This window comes from Pseudorasbora parva, chromosome 4, assembly GCF_024679245.1.
Source record: "Pseudorasbora parva isolate DD20220531a chromosome 4, ASM2467924v1, whole genome shotgun sequence".
Taxonomy (NCBI): domain Eukaryota; kingdom Metazoa; phylum Chordata; class Actinopteri; order Cypriniformes; family Gobionidae; genus Pseudorasbora; species Pseudorasbora parva.
In genome coordinates, this window is record NC_090175.1 from 29,665,063 (window position 1) to 29,688,173 (window position 23,111).

Here is a 23,111-nt window from a genome sequence, read left to right on the forward strand (position 1 = left end):
ACTTGTTATTTATTTGCTTGTTATCAGTAATAATCTACTGTATTGGTAACCTATTCTGGCTGTGTTTACACATTGCATTAACATGTGATCGGCGTGATCCTTATCAAGCAGATCGGCTCACCAGTCATCAGCTCATCAGAGCGCGTTCGCATTTGTTACCGTCATGCGGTTGCCACGGATTTATGTTTACCACAAAATATTAAATAAGGTATGTAATAGGCATTTATCACGAAGTGTAAAACAACTTTCGCTTCATCCTCTATTAAATGGCATGGGATTTTTGTGATGCATTCATATACACTCAATCTCAAATAGGGTACTTTATCTACAAGTTTAAGTTTCCCAACATTAATCTTATATATGAAACAAAGTTATTCTGACGCATTGCATAATTGAAAGGCGAGCGCATATGCATTTATATAGGCTACTGTACAGAAAACGGCATTACACTGTCCTTAAAGGTGCCAGAGAATGAAAAATTTAATTTACCTTGCCATAGTGAAATAATAAGAGTTCAGTACATAGACTTTACATACTGTGAGTCTCAAACACCATTGCCTCGTACTTCTTATGTAAATCTCGTGCATGAAAAACACCACGGAAAAATAATTGTCAACATAATGCCACCGGTGACGCAATCATTGGGCATTATTTCTATGCACTCCCCCAACATTTGCATATGTCCAAACATGTTCATTGTCAGGTGGAGCCGAATCATCGGGACTGCAGGTAAACAAGCATCACTCGAGGATAGCAAAAACAGCAGCTCTCATGGACACAAATGTCATGTTCCAGGCTGTGCAGGAGATGTGAGGACTTTACATACCCTTCCCACAGATAAAAAATGTCAACAGTCATGGTTGAAGTTTATTATAATCAAATACCGCAACAATTTAATTCAAAATTGTGTTTTTTTTTTGGCCCATTTCACCACGAGAGTTTTTCTAACCTGGGACAAAATCAAGAAAGCTTCGCTCAGCGTCTTAAACTGAAGAAAGTGGCAATTACATTTGTATTCCTGCAAGCACTAAGTAGTGATTTTATCCACTTATTGACTGTTTAAACAATTTCTGATTAAATTGAAAGTTTCTTAGAGAGACAGCATTGTCTAGATAATGCAAGATGCTAGTACAGAAACAACAGGAAACACCAAGTATCATACAAAACTAAATAGTGTGCCTAATGACAAAGGTTAATATTATTTTGTATTACAAAATACAACCGTAGATACTTTGCTTACAGATCTTTTCCACCATATAAGTTAAAATGATAGTCATTTGACAAGGCTATTTATTTTGTAATATATTATATATATATATATATATATATATATATATATATATATATATATATATATATATATATATAGGTTTTTTTTTTTTTTTTTTTTTTTTTGAGAACGTAAGTTTGTTTTTGCATGCTTGTATTTCAGAGTACATCACAGTTACTGCGTAGCCTACATTGTGACTAACATTATATAAACATGCAATATCGTTGACGAAAAAAGACAAGTCTAAAATCACTGGTTGTGGTTTTGTCTGAGGTAAAGAATAGTGTTCGTGCTTGCGATTGAGATTTCAGTAATTCAAAACCCCCAATCAGAGCTTTTCTGTGAAAAGAACATGTATACCGGATGATCAGAAAGCACCAATAAACAAGTAGGCTGCATTTTATCAATAGATGGAATACGGACGTGTCATAATAATCCGTTTATCTCTATTATTTTGTTTTCATAATGGTTGGAAGCCAAAATCAAAAGACAATTACAATTAATCCCTAACTGATATCATTAGTCAATCATTTCAAAATATTTAGAGATATCATGATAATATTTTTATTATTTTGGGCGCAATAACCATTGTAGTGAAATTTTGATAGTCCGTTTTTTTTTTGTAGCTGACAAAGAATGTCAGGTAGCTGGCCCACTCAAGGTAAGCATCTTCTCACCTTTCTCTGTGGCATCTGATCCACGGCCCCTCCCTCTGCCTGTTCTTTCAGCTCGAGATTCGTTCCTGTTGTCCACTCTATTTTCATTTCTCATTTCCTCCCTTCCATGTCCTCTTCCATAATTCCTTTCCTCCTGGGTTGTTGTTTCCTCCTTTCTATGCGTTTCATTTCTTTCTCTCTCTCTTTCCCTCTCTCTTTCTCTTTCCCTGTCCCGGTCCCTCTCCCTATGCTCCAGGGATTCCCGACCTGAACGGTCTCGCGATTCAGCTGCACGGGCATCCCGAGTGTCTTTGACCTCCCCGCGGTGCTGTCGCTCTTCCCGGACATCTCGTCTATCCCGTTCGCCTCTGCGGTCTCGGCTATCCCTGCAATCACGCTCATCTCTGGAAGAACTCTGCTCAATATCGTAGTCTCGCTCATCACGGCTGCTGTCCTTCTCACGCTTTCCGCGGCTCTCTAAAAGGCAGAAAGGAAATTAAGTGAGCAATGGAGTGAATCACGTGTATCATAGTTTTTAACACTGATAATAAGAAATGATTTCTGAAGGATTATGACTTTGAGGACTGGAGTAATGGCTTCAAAAAAATGCAGCTTTACATCACAGGAATAAAATACATTAAAATATATTAAAATACAAACATTGTAAAATATCTTTTACAATATTTCTGTTTTAACTGTATTTTTGATCAAATAAATACAGCCTTGGTTAGCATAATAGACTTCTAGAAAAAAAATCCAATCGCAAACTTTTGAACAGTAGTGTATTTTACATTCAGTCATAGGAGCAACCAGTCAGTAAATAGAATAAGGCATGTGTCATGAACCTAAAGCATTTGTTAAATGGATTTTGATTGTGTGCCGAGTACAAGTCAAGGCAGTTGTGGTCACTGACTCTGAGTGTTTTGTGAAAATGTATAGATGGATATAGATTTAAAGTTGTTAAAAAAAATAATTGGCTCATTTGTTCGCAAGTCATTAACATCAAAAGCCAAATTACTCTATATGAACTCTTAATTACTCTATATAAATATATTACTCTAATGACTGTGATGTAGAAATGTGTCTCACCATCTCTGCGCTCATGCCGCCTCTCCTGCAATGCTGGACTCCTGTCTCGCTCTGCTCTCCCCCTCTCCCTGCCCTGCGAGCGGTGACGGGCACTGGGGCTGGACCTGCGAGGGGCGGGTGTAGGTGAGGGGTCTCTCTGGGGGGTGAGTGGAGAGCGGGAGCGACGTGAAGACTGAGTGGGAGGAGGTGAGGATGAAGATGGAGGGGGAAGGTCTCGGTGGTAAAGAGGAGAGACAGAACTCCGTCTGTGGCGAGGGGATGGGGAGTGTCTCTGGGCCGAGGAGCCGGAGTGTGAAGAGGGAGAGTGGTGTTGTCGAGAGAGAGGAGAGGGGCTGCGGCGGTGACGGGGTGGAGTTCGAGACCTGAGAGAGAAAACGAATGAGATTCAATTACTATCCGTCCCAACAATATCTCTGAAATAAAATACTGATGCATGTTAAATCAGGATATTTAACTCATATCTGTCAGTTTGTAAGGCCATGACACACCCAAACGACAAATAACAAGTGGTGACAAAAGCTGACTGTGCTAGCGTCTGGACCAAAAATTTGAGCTTGAACAGCCAAAGACTTGTCTGACTATCAGCAGACCAAGCTCAGTTTAAAATTGAACATTGGTCTGGGGAGTCTGCTGTGTATTTTCTACTGCACAAGAGGTGTGATCAACGAGCATTATTTGAATGACTCTGTATGCAAATGGATAGTCCTTCAACCAATCAGTCCACAACAGGCATGATCAACAGGGAACGATCCATCACTTCTCTATCTGTCATTGTGTTAAACCCGCCAGGTGGATAAGCCAGTCTGTGATTGTTTCCCGCAAAAGTGTAACAGAAGCAGTAGAAATTAATGTACAGGTTTCCAGACTGAGTTGGGCGAAATTAAATCACCGGCTGATCAGGCTGGGTTTACCCTGTCTAACCAAAGACAATAGCCAATGCTGATGCTATCAGAATGTCACTGCGCATCAGAGCGATTAAGTGCACGCACTCGTCTTAGTTAAGAGAATAATATAGTTTAAAATGAAAAAGCCGTGAAGTATCCCTTTAAGAGAAAAATTGTCTATACCAGCAAGTGGCAGTAGTCTATCACTCAAAAAAGGAAAACAAAACTAGGACTGCAGCTAAAACCACAAACAAAGCAGCTCTTGCTCACCATTTTGAGTAGGGCTGCATGTTAACGGTTAAACTGATAATCACAATTATTTTGCTCAAAATCATAATTACGATTATTAATCACAATTATACTGTCAAAAAGGGTAATGTAGTTATAATATTACATGTTATTTGCCAACCTACACTATACCCAAATTGCCTTTAGGTGACACACCGACTTCATTTAACCAACTATGATAACCAACTTCGTTAGATGGTAAATCAACACAAAACATGGTTTTGGTGAAAACTTTGTAATCTGTACTCACATTAGATTTTTAAAGCAACACAATTCGTTTGCAAATAAGAAAAAACACAGATTTAGATTGCCCTGCAAATTCTTAAAGTAAAGAACTATGATATTAAAAAATTTCTGTGGCTAGGGACATTCTAAAATGATTAACATAAAAAATACTTATTGAGCTTAATGCACTAAGACAGTAATATTAAAAGACCAAACTCCGTAAAAATAATAATAAACCATAGGCTACTGTACAGCAAAGCAAAACAAAACACGTTTAATTACACATTTAGTGTTTTCCTCCGGCAGAAAACCGTTATAAAGAAAAAGCTTAACGTAACTTAATGTAAATCAAATTCGACACAAACCAAATGTTCTGAATAGTATGCTTTATTAGTATTTAATGTTTACTAAGTTTGGTCTTTTAATGTCAATGTACATTAAGCATCATTAAGCATTCCAGGAAAATGCTTAATTAAACACGTTGCATTCATATTCATCTGCTTTTCTGTACATAGTATGCTTTATTAGTATGTAAGTTTAGTTTGTTAATAACATTGTCTTAGTTAATTAAGCCATGTTAAGCTTTTTTACTTTTTCATGTTAAGCTTTTAAAGCCTCCTTCCCGTGCCATCTGAATTATCGTAAATACAAGTTTCCTAAGTAAAAACTGCACATGAACACCCTTCCATTTCAAAATTTGAATGGGATAAGCTCGTAATCACGACTTCAGAAGTGGGAATTATCACATTCCCGATAGCATGTGAAGGCGGCAATAGAACAACCCAGTGGCGATATCATTTTTAGGTTGATAATATGATGTTGATTCACAATATGAAAACTGCTAAAGGAACTTTAAAAAGATAAAAACTTTAGGAATTTCAAAAGATAAAACGGCAAAACTCTTACTATTATTTCCAATAATTCTACATTGTTCATTTTCCCGATTTAATTGTCACATCGGTTGCAAAGGTACATTCATTCTGCAAACAGTAAGCTGGAGATCCGTACATGCATTTGTTGAAATTCATCGCTGAAGCTTTGATTGTGGCAGATGTGAAGAAATCTTCTTTGCTCGCTTCCATCATTTTCAATATTCTTTTCATGCACTAGTTCGCTAAGCTGAACAGCCTATCAGAGTGGACTGTCTCACAGACTGCACAACACCGATTCAATATGATCGACTGACCAAAAAGCTGTCTATGGTGTCCAACAATGCAAAAACTGATCTGACAGATGCTAACCAATGCTCCATCGGCTTGGTGTGTGTCAGGCCTATAGAGCCATCACTCCAGTCTGATGTGCCACATATTCATATTCGATGAATAGAAAGGTTTTTGTAATAACTAGGGCTGTGTTGAAAAAAAAAAAAAAAAAAAAAAAAAATATCGATTCACCAATTCTGAATCGATTTTCATATTAATTTCTAAAGATCGATCCGTAACTCAGAGGATCGATATAATAATAGGCCTACATTTTAATTTGCCGCTTCATTGAATTCACGCATGCGCGCGAGGTGGAAGGACATTAAAACAACGAACATGGCAGCTTTGAAAACTCCAGAAACACCGTGGATAGAGAATACTGGAGTAGATAACCAAACTCAAGCCGAAGCTCTCATCACTATACCGCCGTCGCCGTGCTGAAGAACACAGCCGTTCTCACTGCAGCGCGCTTACTGCCAAGGAAGTTGTAATGGCTGCCTTGTCATGACAGCGCGCGCCCTCTCCACAGTGCGCGTTCGCTGACTAGAGCAGCCTGGAAGGGGGATTGTTCTTTTCAACCATCAATACTCCATTAATTTGCAGTTGAATGTCTATAATAATAGTATCAATATGTTGCATAACTACAGTCCTGTAATTCGGGTAACAGCTGGAAAAAAATGCTTTCTTCAAAAACACTTATCTAAATCTCGAAGATCGGATCGGATCGAATTGAATAATGATAATCGATTCAAGATCTTGAGAATCGGAATTGAATCGATTCTTGAAATTTGAATCGAAACCCAGCCCTAGTAATAACTTAAAAAGACTTTACAGTCACTTCTGATCAATACATCCTTGCTGAATAAAAGTAAACATTTCTTTTAAATTATATTTAAAAAAATCAGAATCTAAGATGTTTTGTAAGGATTTGATTGATTTTGACACTTAAATCTGAACAAAATCCTGCAAGACTTGTGGCGCAACTCTTCTCACCTCTGCTGTGAGGCTTGTTTTTGGGAGGTGGGTTTGGGGGATGATGACTTCCTTCTGGCTGGGGGAGATGCTTCCCTGGAGGGTGGGGAAAGGCTTCCAGAACGTTCCTCTGATGTCATTGAGCGTTTGGCTTTATGGGAACTATCTGAACGGTCCCTGCAAATAAGGAAAGGTCAAAGATTGATATATAGTTTTAGAATATTAAAAATAAATTATATGACATTTGTTTACACACAAAACAAAGCACAGATAATAAACTGAATCTGGCTTAGCACCAAATGAGAAAATACAATGCATAAGAGTCGTGTTTCCACCGTCAGGTCAAAAGCAAGGATGTTAGTGTGTAACAGGGCCAACTGAGTTTCCACTGTCCCCTTCAGGGCTTAATTGGACCTCCTTTGGGCTTCCTCAGGGCCAAAGGAGAGGGGTTTTTGGCCCACTGAATACCTTAGTCCAAAGCAGCCCAAGACAAGATGGAGTTTACCCGAGTCAGAAGAGGCTAATTTCCCATGTAACCATATCAGGCTACCAGCAAACCTTAACATTAAAAAAAAAAAAAGTGCTCAAAACTCCCTTTCAGGCACCAGCAAAATAACTTCAGATTGCAATCTGATGGGGATTCTGATCACTGTATGAGGCAGAAATATATTTATATGCGATGCTAAAGGTTAGGCTACTTATGCTAACCACTCACATAATAAATACATATAATAATAGAAAATACCAGAGACCACTTGAAGAACTTCAACAAAACGTACAGGTCCTTCTCAAAAAATGTGCATATTGTGATAAAGTTCATTATTTTCCATAATGTAATGATAAAAATTAAACCTTCAAATATTTTAGATTCATTGCACACCAACTGAAATATTTCAGGTCTTTTATTGTTTTAATACTGATGATTTTGGCATACAGCTCATGAAAACCTCAAAAAATTAGCATATCATGAGAAGGTTCTCAAAACAAGCTATTAACCTAATCATCTGAATCAACTAATTAACTCTAAACACCTGCAAAAGATTCCTGAGGCTTTTAAAAACTCCCAGCCTGGTTCATTACTCAAAACCGCAATCATGGGTAAGACTGCCATCCTGACTGCTGTCCAGAAGGCCATCATTGACACCCTCAAGCAAGAGGGTAAGACACAGAAAGACATTTCTGAACGAATAGGCTGTTCCCAGAGTGCTGTATCAAGGCACCTCAGTGCGAAGTCTGTGGGAAGGAAAAAGTGTGGCAAAAAACACTGCACAACGAGAAGAGGTGACCGGACCCTGAGGAAGATTGTGGAGAAGGACCGATTCCAGACCTTGGGGGACCTGCGGAAGCAGTGGACTGAGTCTGGAGTAGAAACATCCAGAGCCACCGTGCACAGGCGTGTGCAGGAAATGGGCTACAGGTGCCGCATTCCCCAGGTCAAGACACTTTGGGCTACAGAGAAGCAGCACTGGACTGTTGCTCAGTGGTCCAAAGTACTTTTTTCGGATGAAAGCAAATTTTGCATGTCATTTGGAAATCAAGGTGTCAGAGTCTGGAGGAAGACTGGGGAGAAGGAAATGCCAAAATGCTTGAAGTCCAGTGTCAAGTACCCACAGTCAGTGATGGTCTGGGGTGCCATGTCAGCTGCTGGTGTTGGTCCACTGTGTTTTATCAAGGGCAGGGTCAATGCAGCTAGCTATCAGGAGATTTTGGAGCACTTCATGATTCCATCTGCTGAAAAGCTTTATGGAGATGAAGATTTGGTTTTTCAGCACGACCTGGTACCTGCTCACAGTGCCAAAACCACTGGTAAATGGTTTACTGACCATGGTATTATGTGCTCAATTGGCCTGCCAACTCTCCTGACCTGAACTCCATAGAGAATCTGTGGGATATTGTGAAGAGAAAGTTGAGAGACGCAAGACCCAACACTCTGGATGAGCTTAAGGCCGCTATCGAAGCATCCTGGGCCTCCATAACACCTCAGCAGTGCCACAGGCTGATTGCCTCCATGCCACGCCGCATTAAAGCAGTCATTTCTGCAAAAGGATTCCCAACCAAGTATTGAGTGCATAACTGAACATAATTGTTTGAAGGTTGACTTTTTTTGTATTAAAAACACTTTTCTTTTATTGGTCGGATGAAATATGCAATTTTTTTGAGAATTTTCATTAACTGTATGCCCAAATCATCAGTATTAAAATAATAAAAGACCAGAAATATTTCAGTTGGTTTGCAATGAATCTAAAATATATGAAAGTTTAATTTTTATTAGGGCTGATAATCGATTAAAATATTTTAATCGCATGATTGTCATGAGTTAACTCGCGATTAATCACAATTTAATCGCACATTTTTAGCAATTAATAAATGTATCTTAAGTTTTTAATACTCTAATCAACATGGAATGTACAAATATGCATGCTTTATGCAAATGTATATTTATTATTAGTGAAACCATACTTATTCAATATTAAATACAGCATCAAGACTAGACGTATCAAAGGTCATAGATGTTTATCAAAGAAATTGTTCATGTCTCTGGCTATAAGGATAACATTAAAATGTGACGGGAGAGATCACTCAAACCTCCTCAGATTGCAAAATTTAGTGGAAGGTTAATAGAAATGTTCATTCTTTCTAAAGAAATGTGACAAGCTTATGATATTTATCAATATCTTTCTAAATGTGCAATTCTTTGGACTTAAAAGCCTAAATGGAGTCGTTTTGAGCATTCTTGTGATCACAAATAAATAAAAGCAGGCATCAATGAATAAGGATTTTCTCTCTTTAGATGTATTTTTCAGTCAGCTGGTTGTGTGACATTGTACTATGAAGGAATCTTAAAGTGATATTGGAAGATACCCACAAAAGAAGAAGTTTGGAAGAATATTTATAACCAAGCAGATAGAACAACCATGGTTGGTAGTGAATGGTTGTTCTGTCTGCTTTGTTACATTCTTCCATATCTGCTGCAAATGCGACCGTGCTCCCCTCTTTTCCAATCACATGCATTTAACATGCTGTATATGGGTCGTTTGCATGATAAAAGTAACCTTGAAGTTAAGATAAGCCTCTAGTTTAAATCATTCAAAGGGGCCTTTGAAATTGGGGAAAAAACTTCTGGCAGTGTTGTGTTTTCGTGTATTTTATATTTGATTTTTTACAGCTCTGGATATCATAATGGTGATTGTTAAACACACAGAACACTTCACTACATGATTTCATGGTGAAATGTGTAATTTTTTTTATGTTAATTTTCAGCTTTAAATGTTTTACTTAATAGTACTGTATGTAAAAGATGATTTATGTTTTTTTTTTTTAGTTCTTTTTTAAAAATAATTAACTTGAAAGAAAAAGCTAATGGAGCACTTTCATTTGAACTTATATAAACTAATATACTGGTAATGTATTTTACTGGAAAGTTTAAAGCTAATAACCAGTAATATTTGAAGTACTTGAAGTGCAGTATTATGTTGCATCATGCAGTATTTGTCCTAAAAAGTAAATGTGATGTTTGTTACCTCAATACATTTAAGGTCATTCATATTTTTTGTTTTATGTTCTATTATATTAACATTAAAAGCACACTCTTTTTTCACCAAAATAACAGTAAAGGGTAAAAAGCCTGAATTCCCAAAAAATAACGGAAAAAAAGGAATCTGCAAAAATTAAAACGGAAAAACGGAATTTGCAAAAATTAAAATGGAAAAAACGGAATTTGGGAAAAAATAAAACGGATTTTATAGGGCCCTAATACTGCTTTTAAAAATTCTTCAATCAATGATAAGTTTATGTTTTGTGGATTTCTTTTGAAGGTGACCATACCTGCGCTTTTCTTTTTTCTCTTTGTGTTTCTCCACATCTCGTCCTCTTTCTTTGCCTTCTTTAGATTTTTCCTCGCATTTCTCCTTGTTTTTGTGTTTATTTTTGTGTTTCTTCCCAATCACTGGGTTCTCCACAGGGACAGGTGGAGGAGGACTGGGCGTCCGTGGCCCTTTTCTTTTTCCATGGCCACTCTTAGATGACCTGGTAAAAAGTAAACAGCAGTTAAGGATTTAAACTGATAAAAATCAGTTCAAGTAACTAGAGATAACCTTCCTAACCTGCTGTCTGTCTCCTCTGCCCTGTTCTGGTCAGACACTGGAGAGGAGATGACTGAGGAAGTGGAGGACTTTTTTTCTTTCTTGCTGGAGTTCCCACCTTTCCCTGCTCTATGTTTGGGTGAGCCGCTTGATTTACGGGATGAGGGTGAGCCCTTAGAACTGCTGCGCTCAGGAGAAGCCTAAAAGACATCAAGACCACACCAAAAATAAAACTCCAAAGATAACAACCTGTAATAAAAGGCTAATTAATACTAAAATGAAAATTAATTGAGACTTTGTTTATTCTTGCCTGTGCTCAAATAACTTACCCTGTCCTTAGAAGAACTACTGGTCCTGGTTTTGGAGGCTGGTTCCTGTTGAATACATACATGCAATTACTCTCTTATTGATAAATTCAGAATAACTCACAATAACCTTCTTTCAATATTATGTATTGTATCTAATTTTGCAGTAAAACATCTATGGTAACATATGAATCAATAAAAAGTATATGAATTTTACAGTTCAAATGCAGATTAACCAAAACAATGTTTTATAAATGATTAGCCTCACATTCTCAGTCTATAGCAGATCTAATTACTTCTTTATTAAACATTATATGGAGGCAATATGAAAATAAAATTCAAATCTTTTCAGAAGGCATTACATAAACATTCATCAAAATAAAATAAAAGCTCCACATTCTAACTGTTTAATAATAGCTTTATATAGTTTGATCGGTGGTCTCTATAAAAGCCGATCAGATGATGCAAAACTCAGAGACAATTTTTCTAGGTGCAGCTAAAAGTGTTTCACCATTCACCATTGGTTAAAATAGAAATTTTCTCACAATTTAAAAATAGTTGGATACATTTGGGATATTGTAAGTACTCAACTGAACAAAATATATACCTGGCCTAGTGGTTTTTTGATAATATTTTACTGCAAAAATACTAATAGTATTTTATACTAATAGTAAATAGCCACAAAATAATCTGTTCTCCAAGTGTATTGCTGAATTTAAGACAATAAGGACTCTGCATCCCAATCTAATATACCTCTTTCTTGATGATGATCTCCTCTCGTTTGTCCATGTTCTCCTGTTCCAGCTTCATCAGCTCACGTTGAATCTTCTGTCTCTTCATTTCAAGAGATAATTCGTAATCGTAGTCACCGTTATCGGAATCTAGTAAAATCAATGACAAACATAGAACTGCTGAGGGGGGAGGGGGGATGACGACAAAGAGACAACAAACCATTACCTGTGTGATGAGAAGAAAGACTGCACTGCATTCAAAACCCATACATCAATCATCCATCAAGTCCATCCAAAAATGAAACTTCTTATTTACTCATCCTAATGTTGTTCCAAACACATAAGACTTCTATTCATCTCCAAAGCACAAATTTAGATATTTTTTATCAACACACATCAAAACCGAAAGCTTAAATGTGCATGCAAGAAACAACGAGGTTTTTTTCTTGTTCGTCAAGCAAGTACAGTTTAGCTTACCATTAGAGCTGCACAATTAATCGTAAAAAGATTGTGATTTCAAAACATCCACATGATCGTCTTACTAAACAATTTTACTAAACCATCTTACTAAGCCAAATATGAAACCTCTGACAGGTATATATATATATTAGGGCTATCAAAGTTAACGCGTTAATAACACGTTAACGCAGCACGCATTTTCTGTTTGATCCGTGGCATAGCTCATAGTTGGAAAAAGTCAGAGCAGTCAGACGCAAAGGATGCAGCAGTAAACATTAATAGGGAAAGAAAAGGGTTAACATTAACATTAATATTCTAAACCAAAAGTGCAGTTATTGCCTACATAATTAAGCTACCATATTTTCTGTTTAGACTCCAGAAAGAAAAGTGCGTTTTTTCACTGAGCACATTCTCTGCAGTCTGAGCGCGATGCACTGAAGCTCACTCACGCTCATGTCTGAGGTAAATCATTAGCACCATCACCGCTTACAGTACACCTGTTTTATAGAACTAAATACATTACAATGTTCTTCACACTGTCCACGTAAAATCGCGGCCCAGTTCGGCGCGCACACGCAAAATACCGGCAGTTCAATAGGGAATGCGGATCTCTTAAAGGGGCCGCAATATACTCCTAGTCATGGAATATGGACCTCCTCCAGGTATGGTGTGGTTCTGGTGTGCTCACTGGTACACATTATCAATTTTTCATACGAACTGTGCCCTGCTCTGAATTAAACTGCCAGTGTAAAAACTCTCTTTATATTCTTAAAATGAGAGAAATCACTACTTACTCTTAATTTTTAAGTTTAGGCTTAAGAGCCATGAACAATTTCTTAGATAAACATCTATGACCTTTGATACGTCTAGTCTTGATGCTGTACTGATTATCATTGAATCAGTATGGTTTTACTAATAATACATGTACATTTGCATAAAGCATGCATATTTGTCCATTCCATGTTGATTAGAGTATTAAAAACTTAATTTAAACTTGAATAATTCAATAAAGAGATTAGTTAAAAAACGCTCATCCAAAATGGAACAAGTCTTTATCATTGAGTCATACATTAATTACATTTTTTATTTAAAAAAAAAAACAATATGTATTTTTTAAATGGACTGCAGCAATTACATTTGTCAGAACCTCAAGTAAATTACATGTCTTTTTTGTTTAGTTGTCTGTTCAGAATAGTGGGAGAATCATGATCTCTTTTTGAAACAAAAGTGATTCTCAAGAATCGTGCAGCTCTACTTACCATAATTGATGCGCTCTATGCATGTGCAATTAACAATGTTTATATGCGAATAAAAGCCTAATTAAATCTGTTAATCTTCAGAAGAATTGGATTAAACTGCTCGATTCATATTGAGTGTTAATTTTTTTTTTAATTATGCGTTAATGTTTTTTCATTCAAAATCTTTGTGTTTCAAAGATGAAAAAATTATTCTAGGTTTGGAATGGCACATGGGTGAGTAATTGATGACAGAATTTTCATTTTTGGCTGAACTATCCATTTAAACGTCTTCTAATCAGATACTCTGGAGAATCTTCACCTTCACGACTGGCTTCCCAATCTGCTGTCTCCTCCTCACTGGCTGGAGTGCGTTCCTTAGTGATTTTAATATCCTCTTTCTCCCTGCGTCTGCCTCGGGATGAATCTCGCTGCTAATGAGAAACATTTTTTTTCAATGTCAGAGAACTTACCAAAAACAAATCAATCAACCATGGCAAATTTTCTAAGCAAACGTAAGCTGTTAGAGCAGCCTACTCTGGTTGTGGGTGAAGTGGGTTCGTCTGCGTCTCTTTTCTGAGCGTCACCATCTACATCCTGTCTCTTATTCTTCATCCTCTCCCGGAGATCCCCAGGGGGCCTCTCGGCTGACCTGCAGACCAGCACGCACGCAGAATATCAAGCATTCAGCCAAATATTTGAGCAGGTACCCTTACGAAACAGCATCTCTTCACTGAAATCTCACCTGTTGAATGTTCCAGAGAAGCCTTTACCTCGTGATGGGGTTCCATGTGTGTATCGACACGTGTTACCGTAACTGCAGTTCCCAGTCTTTAACCAGTTTCTACAATGAGTCTGCAAAAGAAGACAAATGTGGGACAGTTTGAGACTGTTACATTTGTACACATTACTAGGGCACCTGAACCACAACAAAAAAGTCAAAACCTAGTGAGCTACTACCTAAACAGCATTACTGATTATCATAGGCACCAGAATACTGTCTAGGTAGGCAGCTCAACAAGTTCCCAGAGCACCACAGTGGGTGAGGAGCATCCATACCTCTGCTGCATTACTGGCCGTGCTGGGCCCGAGTCTCTCAAACACGCTGGGCCTGCGGGAGGGGGTGGTCGTGCTACTGCTGCTGTCCGATATGGTCTTTGAATTCTCCACTGTAACCTTCCGCCTGATCTTGGACATTCTGCAGGGCTGCATTAGAAAAATGGCAAATAAAAGGCACCAGCATTTTGAAGCTGAATGCAGTGCTGTAGTTAAGACCAGCTCAATAAATCAAGACTGAGACCAAGAACAGAAGAGGGCTGAGGCAAGACTGAGTCCACATGCTCCACAAGTCCATAACCAATGAAAAAGATGGCATTAGGGCTGTGACGGTCGCCATGACCACCGTGGTGGTGGATCGCCACCGGCGGGAGTGTGCTTGTGACGCATTGACACACTATATGACATGCAAAAAAAAAGTTTTGTATAGAGAATATAACATTTGCAATAGCAGTTGCTATTTATAACCTGTACCTTTTGGCTGTATGCGTTTTTAGTCTAGCATATAAAATAGCTAATTCACTAATTCTACCTCACACGACATATATGACGTTTCCTTAGTTTTTTTTCTGCATTCCGCAAATGCAAAACGTGTGATAAGTAGACTATAGGACACTGTTTTAGTTCATTACTATTTCCTGCAGCGTGACAAAGTCCCCATCGTACAACATCACGTACTTACTGGTATTTATGAACAACAGCAGAGCTGATATCTTTTCTAACATTACTTATTATGTTATTTAAAGTCAATTATGATAAAAACTTTACTTGTTACATATACATATAGCTCTGTTATTTATGCATAAATAAATCCTAAATGTTAACTAGACTGTGTTCATTACCTGTCTAATGTTGTATGTTTATGCTGAAATACAATAAAATAATGGTTTCTGTTTTTTAAAAACACATATCACGTGTCGTTATGGGTAGTTAGCTGGCGATTTAAGCTCAGCGCTTCAAAACATCTGTTAAGAGAGCATGGTGAGCATCGATTCACCCTGGGTTTTGCAGTTCATTGTGGGATTTTTAGGGAGCGAACGTTTCAGTGCACTGGAAGGTTTCTGCGATTGAGACAGCCCTTAAAATGGCTGACCCTGATCAGTGCCCTGACTGCAGAATTAGGACTTGGGAGCAGGTGGACTATGTCTTAACTCAAACTCTCTTCTGGGTTTGGTCTTGACTCTTGGTCTCAACTAAAACATCGGCTGAACGGTCTTACATTAATTCTAAGGTCACACATATCTAACTACCTCAGCCTACATTATTGTGACTTCAAGTGGAGTCCGAAATATGTTAATTAATACATCCAAGCACATAGATTACCAACCAGAGACGAGTCATATTTACAATATTTTCTGTCGTTGTTAAGAAACTCAACTTTACAAGTTTTAAACTCAACTTTTTTTTTTTTTTATTCTATTCCATATAGTTGCTGAGTTGTGTCGTTGGAAGGGGAGTGTCAATTTCAAACATGATAGATATATAAACAATGATACTAGATGTTAATAATATATACTACAGTTATAATCAAAATAGAGATTAGTGCCTGTAGCCAAAGGTGTTAAATCACTACATTTTCAGTTTCAGATGTAGCTTTAGGTAGAATCTGGCGATTCGATTTCACCCTGCAACTCAATTTTCAATCTTGCATTGAGCTTGTTCTGGTGATAGCTAAACAATTAATATAATTAATTTGTTGTCTTCTGTACTTCAATGAGTGGGTTTTAGACCTGGTCAATGAGTGACCCCTTGACTTTCATGTCGTGCATTACTACTGCGTGTATTTTTTAAGTATTTTTTTTTAACTACTGTACAAAGATGGCGGATGGAAATTAATATCTGGTACCAACTCAATTATTAAAGTATTTTTAGACAAATATAATCTACTTATTGGTGAACGAAAGGTTTCAAAATCACAACAGTCTGATATTTAAAATGCAAACTTCCATGACTTAAACGCTGTATTAAAAAAAAAAAAAAAAAAAAAAAAAAGTGTCTGAAAAAAATAAAACCACACTTTTAAAATGGTTTGCTGGTTTGTTTTCTCCTGACCATGTGAGCCCCCCGTTCATTGTAAACATTACCACAAGCACATTAGACACATTTGTGAAAACGTGACTGAATGTCTTTCTCTAGAAGGCGCATTAACATATTAACGCTATAGCTACTAGTAAGGCATGCAAGATTTTTGAAGTTTGTAGTAATTTGAGTGTTTAAGCTGTCATTTTTTTGCAGAGCTCCCCGGTAAGAGCTGCATATGCCGCGCGGCCTACATTGATAGCACAAGCCTCAATAATAACACCGCTGAAACTGCTGCTGATTGACCCGTAAATACATACGAACATGCACTTTACCCGAATATGAATGATGCGTCAAGTCCAGTTTCACAGACTGTTTGGGGATAACCTCCTAATCACATGCAAAATTCTTGCAAAGCGGTCTTCCCCTTAGCCGCCGTCATGATGCTGGCGAGACAGCGCAAACTGCACACACACGGCTTCCCGAAGTACGGTGAAGAGGAGGATTATGGGAAACTGGAGGTCTGATCCTATTATTTGTGTGATTATTATTTTAGATTTTGTCTAAACTATAATACATTAAAAGTACATGAAAAAAATGAAGTTAGCAATGTAATCTACTTTTAGCTACTACTTTTTTGTAATCTACTTTTATTTAACTCATTTGTCGCATAGACCTTTTCAAACTTGTATGGAGCCCCACTATATAGCCTATATGTTTTTCTCTAAACTTTCGCATGTTTATTTAAGCTAATTTGTTTATTAATCAATAAATAATAATAAATTAAAATATAAGTTAATTTTTGTATTATGATTATTATTATTATTATTATTATTATTATTATTATTATTATTATTATTATATTCACAGTTTAACAGTTTACATTAAGTCTTTTCCACATATATTTTTTAAATCCAATTTATCTATTTATTTACTCTTTTTTAACATTTGTATCATACGTTCGTTTCAATCATTTATTTATTTATTTGAATCTAATTTATTTATGTACTTAATTTTATACTTACTTTTATCTACACTTTTAAAGCCCATCTCTCAAGTTGAAGATCACTGTGAATGAACGTGTAGATAAATAGTATAGGAACTCGACTTGCGTGAAGAAATTAATCATAAATGTGCATTAAAGTTTTTAAAAAGAAATTGTGAGTAAAATTACTTTAGTTGTGAAAAACGCTCTGAGCGGAAGTGACGCAACGGCCGGTAAACATCGTCTCTTCGTAATGGTATCAGACAGCGAAGAGGTTGCAGTTGGGATAAATGTCAACTCTTACGATGGGCTATTGCCGTATAATTACGAGCCGCCTAGGCGAGAGAGGGGTCAGGGAGAGTCAAGGGGAAGGGTAAATGGACAGAGGAGAGAGATAGAGTTGTTGTGTGAGGAGAATCGGTTGAGAATTGGGCAGGTGTCTTGGTGAGTGACCACCTACTGTCTATGGTGACCACAGGGTATAGCTAATTGTGGCTAACGTTGTCTACATGTTTATCACATTGCAGTATCTTTAATAAATCATATTTATCAATATTGCTGTCGACTTTGATGTTTTTCAAGCATCCATGTAGATTGTCACCATCTATGCCAGCAATATGTGTCTTAAAATAATTAATTTAGATCCCAGATTTTAAATGAATGTTGTAGGATGTAGGCTATAGCTTACATCTGTGACGGTCAGATAGGGATAGATATTCTGTGCATTTCTACACAACATAGTTTATCGTGAAATTTTGTAGAAATTGCTAGCTGATGTTTAATCAGTAACGTTAACTGCTTTTAGACCTCGGTGTCCGCATGTTCTGCTTCTGTAGCGTTTCAAGCGTTTGGGCCGTATATCTGAACAACATAACCGGACAGCTGGAATGCCGAGCTTAGTCGGCTGTTATACTATTCACCTCTTAGTATTTCCGACGGACATAATGTAAATGAGCTCACATGTACTGTGGACTGGAGTACGTGTATGTTAGTCTTTCGGCTAGGTCGGGAATATGCTGTTCATGTAAATACAGTCATTGTAACAAGGATCTTTTATTGATTCACCATTGTGACAACAGAATTCACCACTGTGACAACTCAAACCTACTATAACTATAATTACGATAACGACAATCTCTATTTTCTATTTCCACCAGACTACGTAAACCCACAATGAGAGCCAGTGCTGCAGCGCCTATAGCCCCGTTTCCACCACAGGAACTTTACCCAGGAACCAGGAACTTTGGGTGGTACTCGGTGTGTTTAGACCGCAGGAACCACACAAAAGGTGTGTCCCAATCGGGAATGGTGTGCTATATCTCTACTAAGGGAACGGGGGTGCGGGGTGCGCCCCAGGGGCGAAAAAGTAGCGAAAACGTCCCATCGAGAATGCATTACGAAAACTTTGAGCACTCATAGCGCCAAACGATGAAATCCAAAACACTCGTCACTTATACGAAAGTTGAAGATCCTGATAGGATCTCTCAGAACACACATCTCAAAGGGGTGTAAGTTGTATCCCTGGGGTGCTAGAGCTCCCCAAAAATCGAAAATTTTCCCATAGACTTAACATGGGGAGGGTCGTCCCATGAAACGCATGCAACGCATGCGTTTCTCATTCAATGGTAAATCCCATAGGGATTTTGTATTGAGCATAGCTCTACTTCACAGACTCACAGAGACAAGGGGGTGGGCCCAATCTACTCAGACAACCAATCACTATCTCAGGATCATGATGATGTTATTAAGCCACGCCCTAGCAACCGTTTAGAGCTCCCTAACAACCGATCCCATAGACTTCCATTGAAAAAGATCAAAGTTATATCTCTGGATAGGAGTGTCATAGAAACATGGGGGTGGGTTTGATTGACTCAGGGCATCAACAGCCAATCACAAATCACCTTCATCACTTCCTAGCCACGCCCTAGCAACCACTATTAAGCACCTTAGCAACCCAAATCCACAGTGTATATCTGAACATCTGAACATCATAGAGACACGGGGGTTGGTTTATATCATTCATACTCGCAAGGGAATTTTGGGGAATCATTATGGGATGGTGCCAAGCCACTCCATAGCAACCAAACAGAGTACCTTAGCAACCGTTCAGATCTCTGCATCAGAAAATCATAGAGACACGGGGGTTGGTTTATATCATTCATACTGGCAAGGTGATTTTGGGGTAGCATTATGGGATGCTGCCAAGCCACTCCATAGCAACCAAACAGAGTACCCTAGCGACCGTTCACATCTCTGCATCAGAAAATCATACAGACATGGGGGTTGGTTTATATAATTAGTACTGGCAAGGTGATTTTGGGGTATCATTATGGGATGCTGCCACTCCATAGCAACCACCCAGAATACCCTAGCAACCACATAGCAACGTCATAGCAACCACCCAGAACACCATAGCAACTGCCTAGCAACCACCCAGAACACCCTAGCAACTGCCTAGCAACACCCTAGCAACGCCCTAGCAACCTCCCAGAACACCCTAGCAACCACCTAGCAACGCCCTAGCAACCGCCCAGAACACCATAGCAAACACCTAGCAACGCCCTAGCAACCACCCAGAACACCCTAGCAACCGCCTAGCAACCACCCAGAACACCCTAGCAACCGCCTAGCAACATGCTAATCATGTTAGCATAATGCTAGCATCATGCTAATCATGTTAGCATCATGCTAGCAACATGCTAGTCATGTTAGCATCATGCTAGCAACATGCTAATCATGTTGCTAGCATCATGCTAATCATGTTAGCATAATGCTAACATCATGCTAATCATGTTAGCATTATGCTAACAACATGCTAATCATGTTAGCATCATGTTAACATAATGCTAATCATGTTAGCATCATGCTATCAACATGCTAATCATGTTAGCATCATGCTAGCAACATGCTAATCATGTTAGCATCATGTTAGCAACATGCTAATCATGTTGCTAACAACATGCTAAACATGTTAGCATCATGCTAGCAACATGCTAATCATTTTAGCATAATGCTAACAACATGCTAATCATGTTAGCATTGTGCTAGAGCATTGTGCTAACAACATGCTAATCATGTTAGCATTATGTTAATAACTTGCTAATCATGCTGCTAACAACATGCTAATCATGTTAGCATCATCGTACAGGCATGTGGCTCTTTGCAGTCACTTGCAATAACCGGGCCCCGAGTTTTGCCACGGCAAGCACCACTCACAATTTCTTCAGGAATTGTACTTTCTAGGGTCTAAATGAAGTTCTGGGTAAATATTTCCCCCTCCAAACGGCCCGGCTCGTGAGGTAGTACTTTTTCAAAGTTCAGGAACTTTTGAGGGCAGGACTTGTGCGCTGAACATGCTGATTGGTTTAGCTCACGCAGCATTTTATTTCAACCGGCATTTTTAAAAGTCTTTAGTGAGGTTCGTTCTGCGTTCAGTAAATATCAGTCTTGCTCTCTTTCTGATGGCGTGCATTCGTCTCAGCATTCTCACGTGCAATGTCCGTAATAGCTGATAATAATATACATTGTCATTTTAAATCTAGCTTTACAAGCTTTCTGAATATGCTGCATGCTGCTGAATCTGCATATTAGTGCTCTTTTCTGTCGTTGTTAATTTCCTCTTTAGTAAACCTATACATAACCAGCAAAAGCAGCACAGCTTGAATCTCTTCCATACTCGTTATTAATTTTTTACAGTCTATATTTTTCACCATGTAAACGACCTGACCGATTACTTTTAAGTGTGCGTCCTTACATGACGTGACAGCATGCGCCGCACTTATGTTGACAAGAGAGGAAAGCTCATTTTTCTGAGGGGTAAACTTTTTATTCCGTAAGTTATGAAGATAATGTTGGAATAATGACACAGTGTATATTGCCCCAGGCAATTTTTACTTTAACTGCGCCTGACAGAATAATTCTTTTCTGTCAATGATTATTACACTTTACAACAAATAAATAGCTTATATAATACTGTATTAGTCCTGGTGGCCAATAAGAGTTTCTATGGCTACAATTAACACATTCCAGCTGCTGGAGAAAACAGCGTTGACATTTTTGATGCGGCAGACAAACTGCATGTCACAAAATGATTGCGATTGAGTCATCACATGTAAACACCAGATCGGTTTAGATAACGTCTCATGTAAACAGTCAATTGGTACACACAAAAATGATTACTGTCCGTCACTGACGGAGAAGCAGTCGCGCGCAGTACATCACCGGACTAAAATTTGCCTAATCTTCACGGAACTTTATCGTGGTGGAAACGCAGACAGTTGCAGGTCTGGGGGGAGAAAAGTTCCTGTAAAAAAGTTTTTTTTAAATGTACGTGTTCATACATTATTCTGTATAAATTAAGTTATAAAATTAAATTGAAAGATGGCCTTTAAGCAAATTTATAAATAAGAAATGTATAAAAATGTATAAATAAGAAATTAAGCAAATTTGGTTATTTACTTATTTTATTTTTTTATTTTGTGCATGTTTTGTATGTGTATTTTAACATTTAGGCCTAATTATTTATTTAATTTTAATATCATATTTATAGCCTATATTAAATTTTTTCAAGGTTTTTCTCTAGACTTTTCCCCAGACCATTGAAAACCTGACATAGACTCCAGATTTTGTACAATAATAGAGTGCATTTTTATTTTATTTGTATTTTTATAATGATAATAAATGGAGATGTCTGCAACAACAAATAATAAAAAAAATCATCTTCTTCTTTATGGTCTAATGTTTTTTCTTTTTGAAACTGGTGTAAATGTATCTGGTGGATCCTTGCCACTGTCGCCTCTGTCTTGATTCGTTTGCACTGATATTGATGAGAACAAAACTTGAGCTCAATTGAGCTGCAATGACCCAGCACTGTTTGTATAGCTGATTCGACTTAATTTCGTAATTAACTTTTTTGCAACATCGGCACAATTATTGAACTGGACTGAATCAACATTCTGAATCAAATTAACTGACAATCACATATTCACATAATGCTTTTTTGAAATATATGGAAGAATGGAAGTCTTTGGTATGGCATATTGCCATCAATATCTAGACCTTGGATATTCATAAGACCTTCACTTTATTCTGCAACTAAGGCTGCATTTACACTGCAGGTCTTGATGCACAATTTCGATTTGGTGACTATAACTGATTTTTTTGACGACCCTCTTACATGAAGATACACTTATCTTTTCAAAAGCGACCCGTATCCGATATTTGCATTTACACTGTACACTGGCAAAACAGCCCAAGACGTTCTTAACCAGTGAAAGGAAGTAAAACAGCACGATATGCAATGGACACAGACAAAATTATTGTAGGCCTACAATGTTTTGCTGTCTGCACTTTTCCACACATCTTTAAAGGTTGGCCAAACATTTCTCTATATATGGCGGAGAAAAAGAGGAGAGCCCTTGACAGGGTTGCCGTCCACTTGCAACTGAAAACTGTGTTAAAGTAGCCCAATTCTGCATGAAAACCGCAGACTTGGCAACACTGGCCCTTGATCGCAGTTTGTGTCCACCTGAGTTGACGTCATTCGCCTCCTTCCTTTTTTCAATGACGACTCGCATTTACTGGGCTGGGGAATATCCGATCTGTCCGCTTACATGGCAGACGCAAATGCATGTATCCGAATCATATCGGATTT

At 37.9% G+C, this 23,111-nt stretch overlaps 1 protein-coding gene across 2 annotated transcripts in view; it reads right to left on the reverse strand.

The window, feature by feature from the left end:
* The window catches only part of zc3h13 (zinc finger CCCH-type containing 13), a 30,891-nt gene extending 13,932 nt beyond the window's left edge, over nucleotides 1–16,959 (reverse strand). For both annotated transcript variants that reach the window (XM_067441507.1, XM_067441506.1), the window contains exons 1-12: nucleotides 16,809–16,959; nucleotides 14,458–14,604; nucleotides 14,144–14,253; nucleotides 13,936–14,050; nucleotides 13,721–13,832; nucleotides 11,727–11,854; nucleotides 10,998–11,042; nucleotides 10,690–10,868; nucleotides 10,412–10,612; nucleotides 6,608–6,763; nucleotides 3,016–3,377; nucleotides 1,948–2,403 (exon numbers count right to left, since the gene is read on the reverse strand). In XM_067441507.1, coding sequence (XP_067297608.1) covers nucleotides 1,948–2,403; nucleotides 3,016–3,377; nucleotides 6,608–6,763; nucleotides 10,412–10,612; nucleotides 10,690–10,868; nucleotides 10,998–11,042; nucleotides 11,727–11,854; nucleotides 13,721–13,832; nucleotides 13,936–14,050; nucleotides 14,144–14,253; nucleotides 14,458–14,595 — 2,002 coding nt within the window. In that variant the 5' untranslated portion in view covers nucleotides 14,596–14,604; nucleotides 16,809–16,959. The remainder of the gene's footprint in view (nucleotides 1–1,947; nucleotides 2,404–3,015; nucleotides 3,378–6,607; nucleotides 6,764–10,411; nucleotides 10,613–10,689; nucleotides 10,869–10,997; nucleotides 11,043–11,726; nucleotides 11,855–13,720; nucleotides 13,833–13,935; nucleotides 14,051–14,143; nucleotides 14,254–14,457; nucleotides 14,605–16,808) is intronic.
* Nucleotides 16,960–23,111: the final 6,152 nt, after the last annotated feature.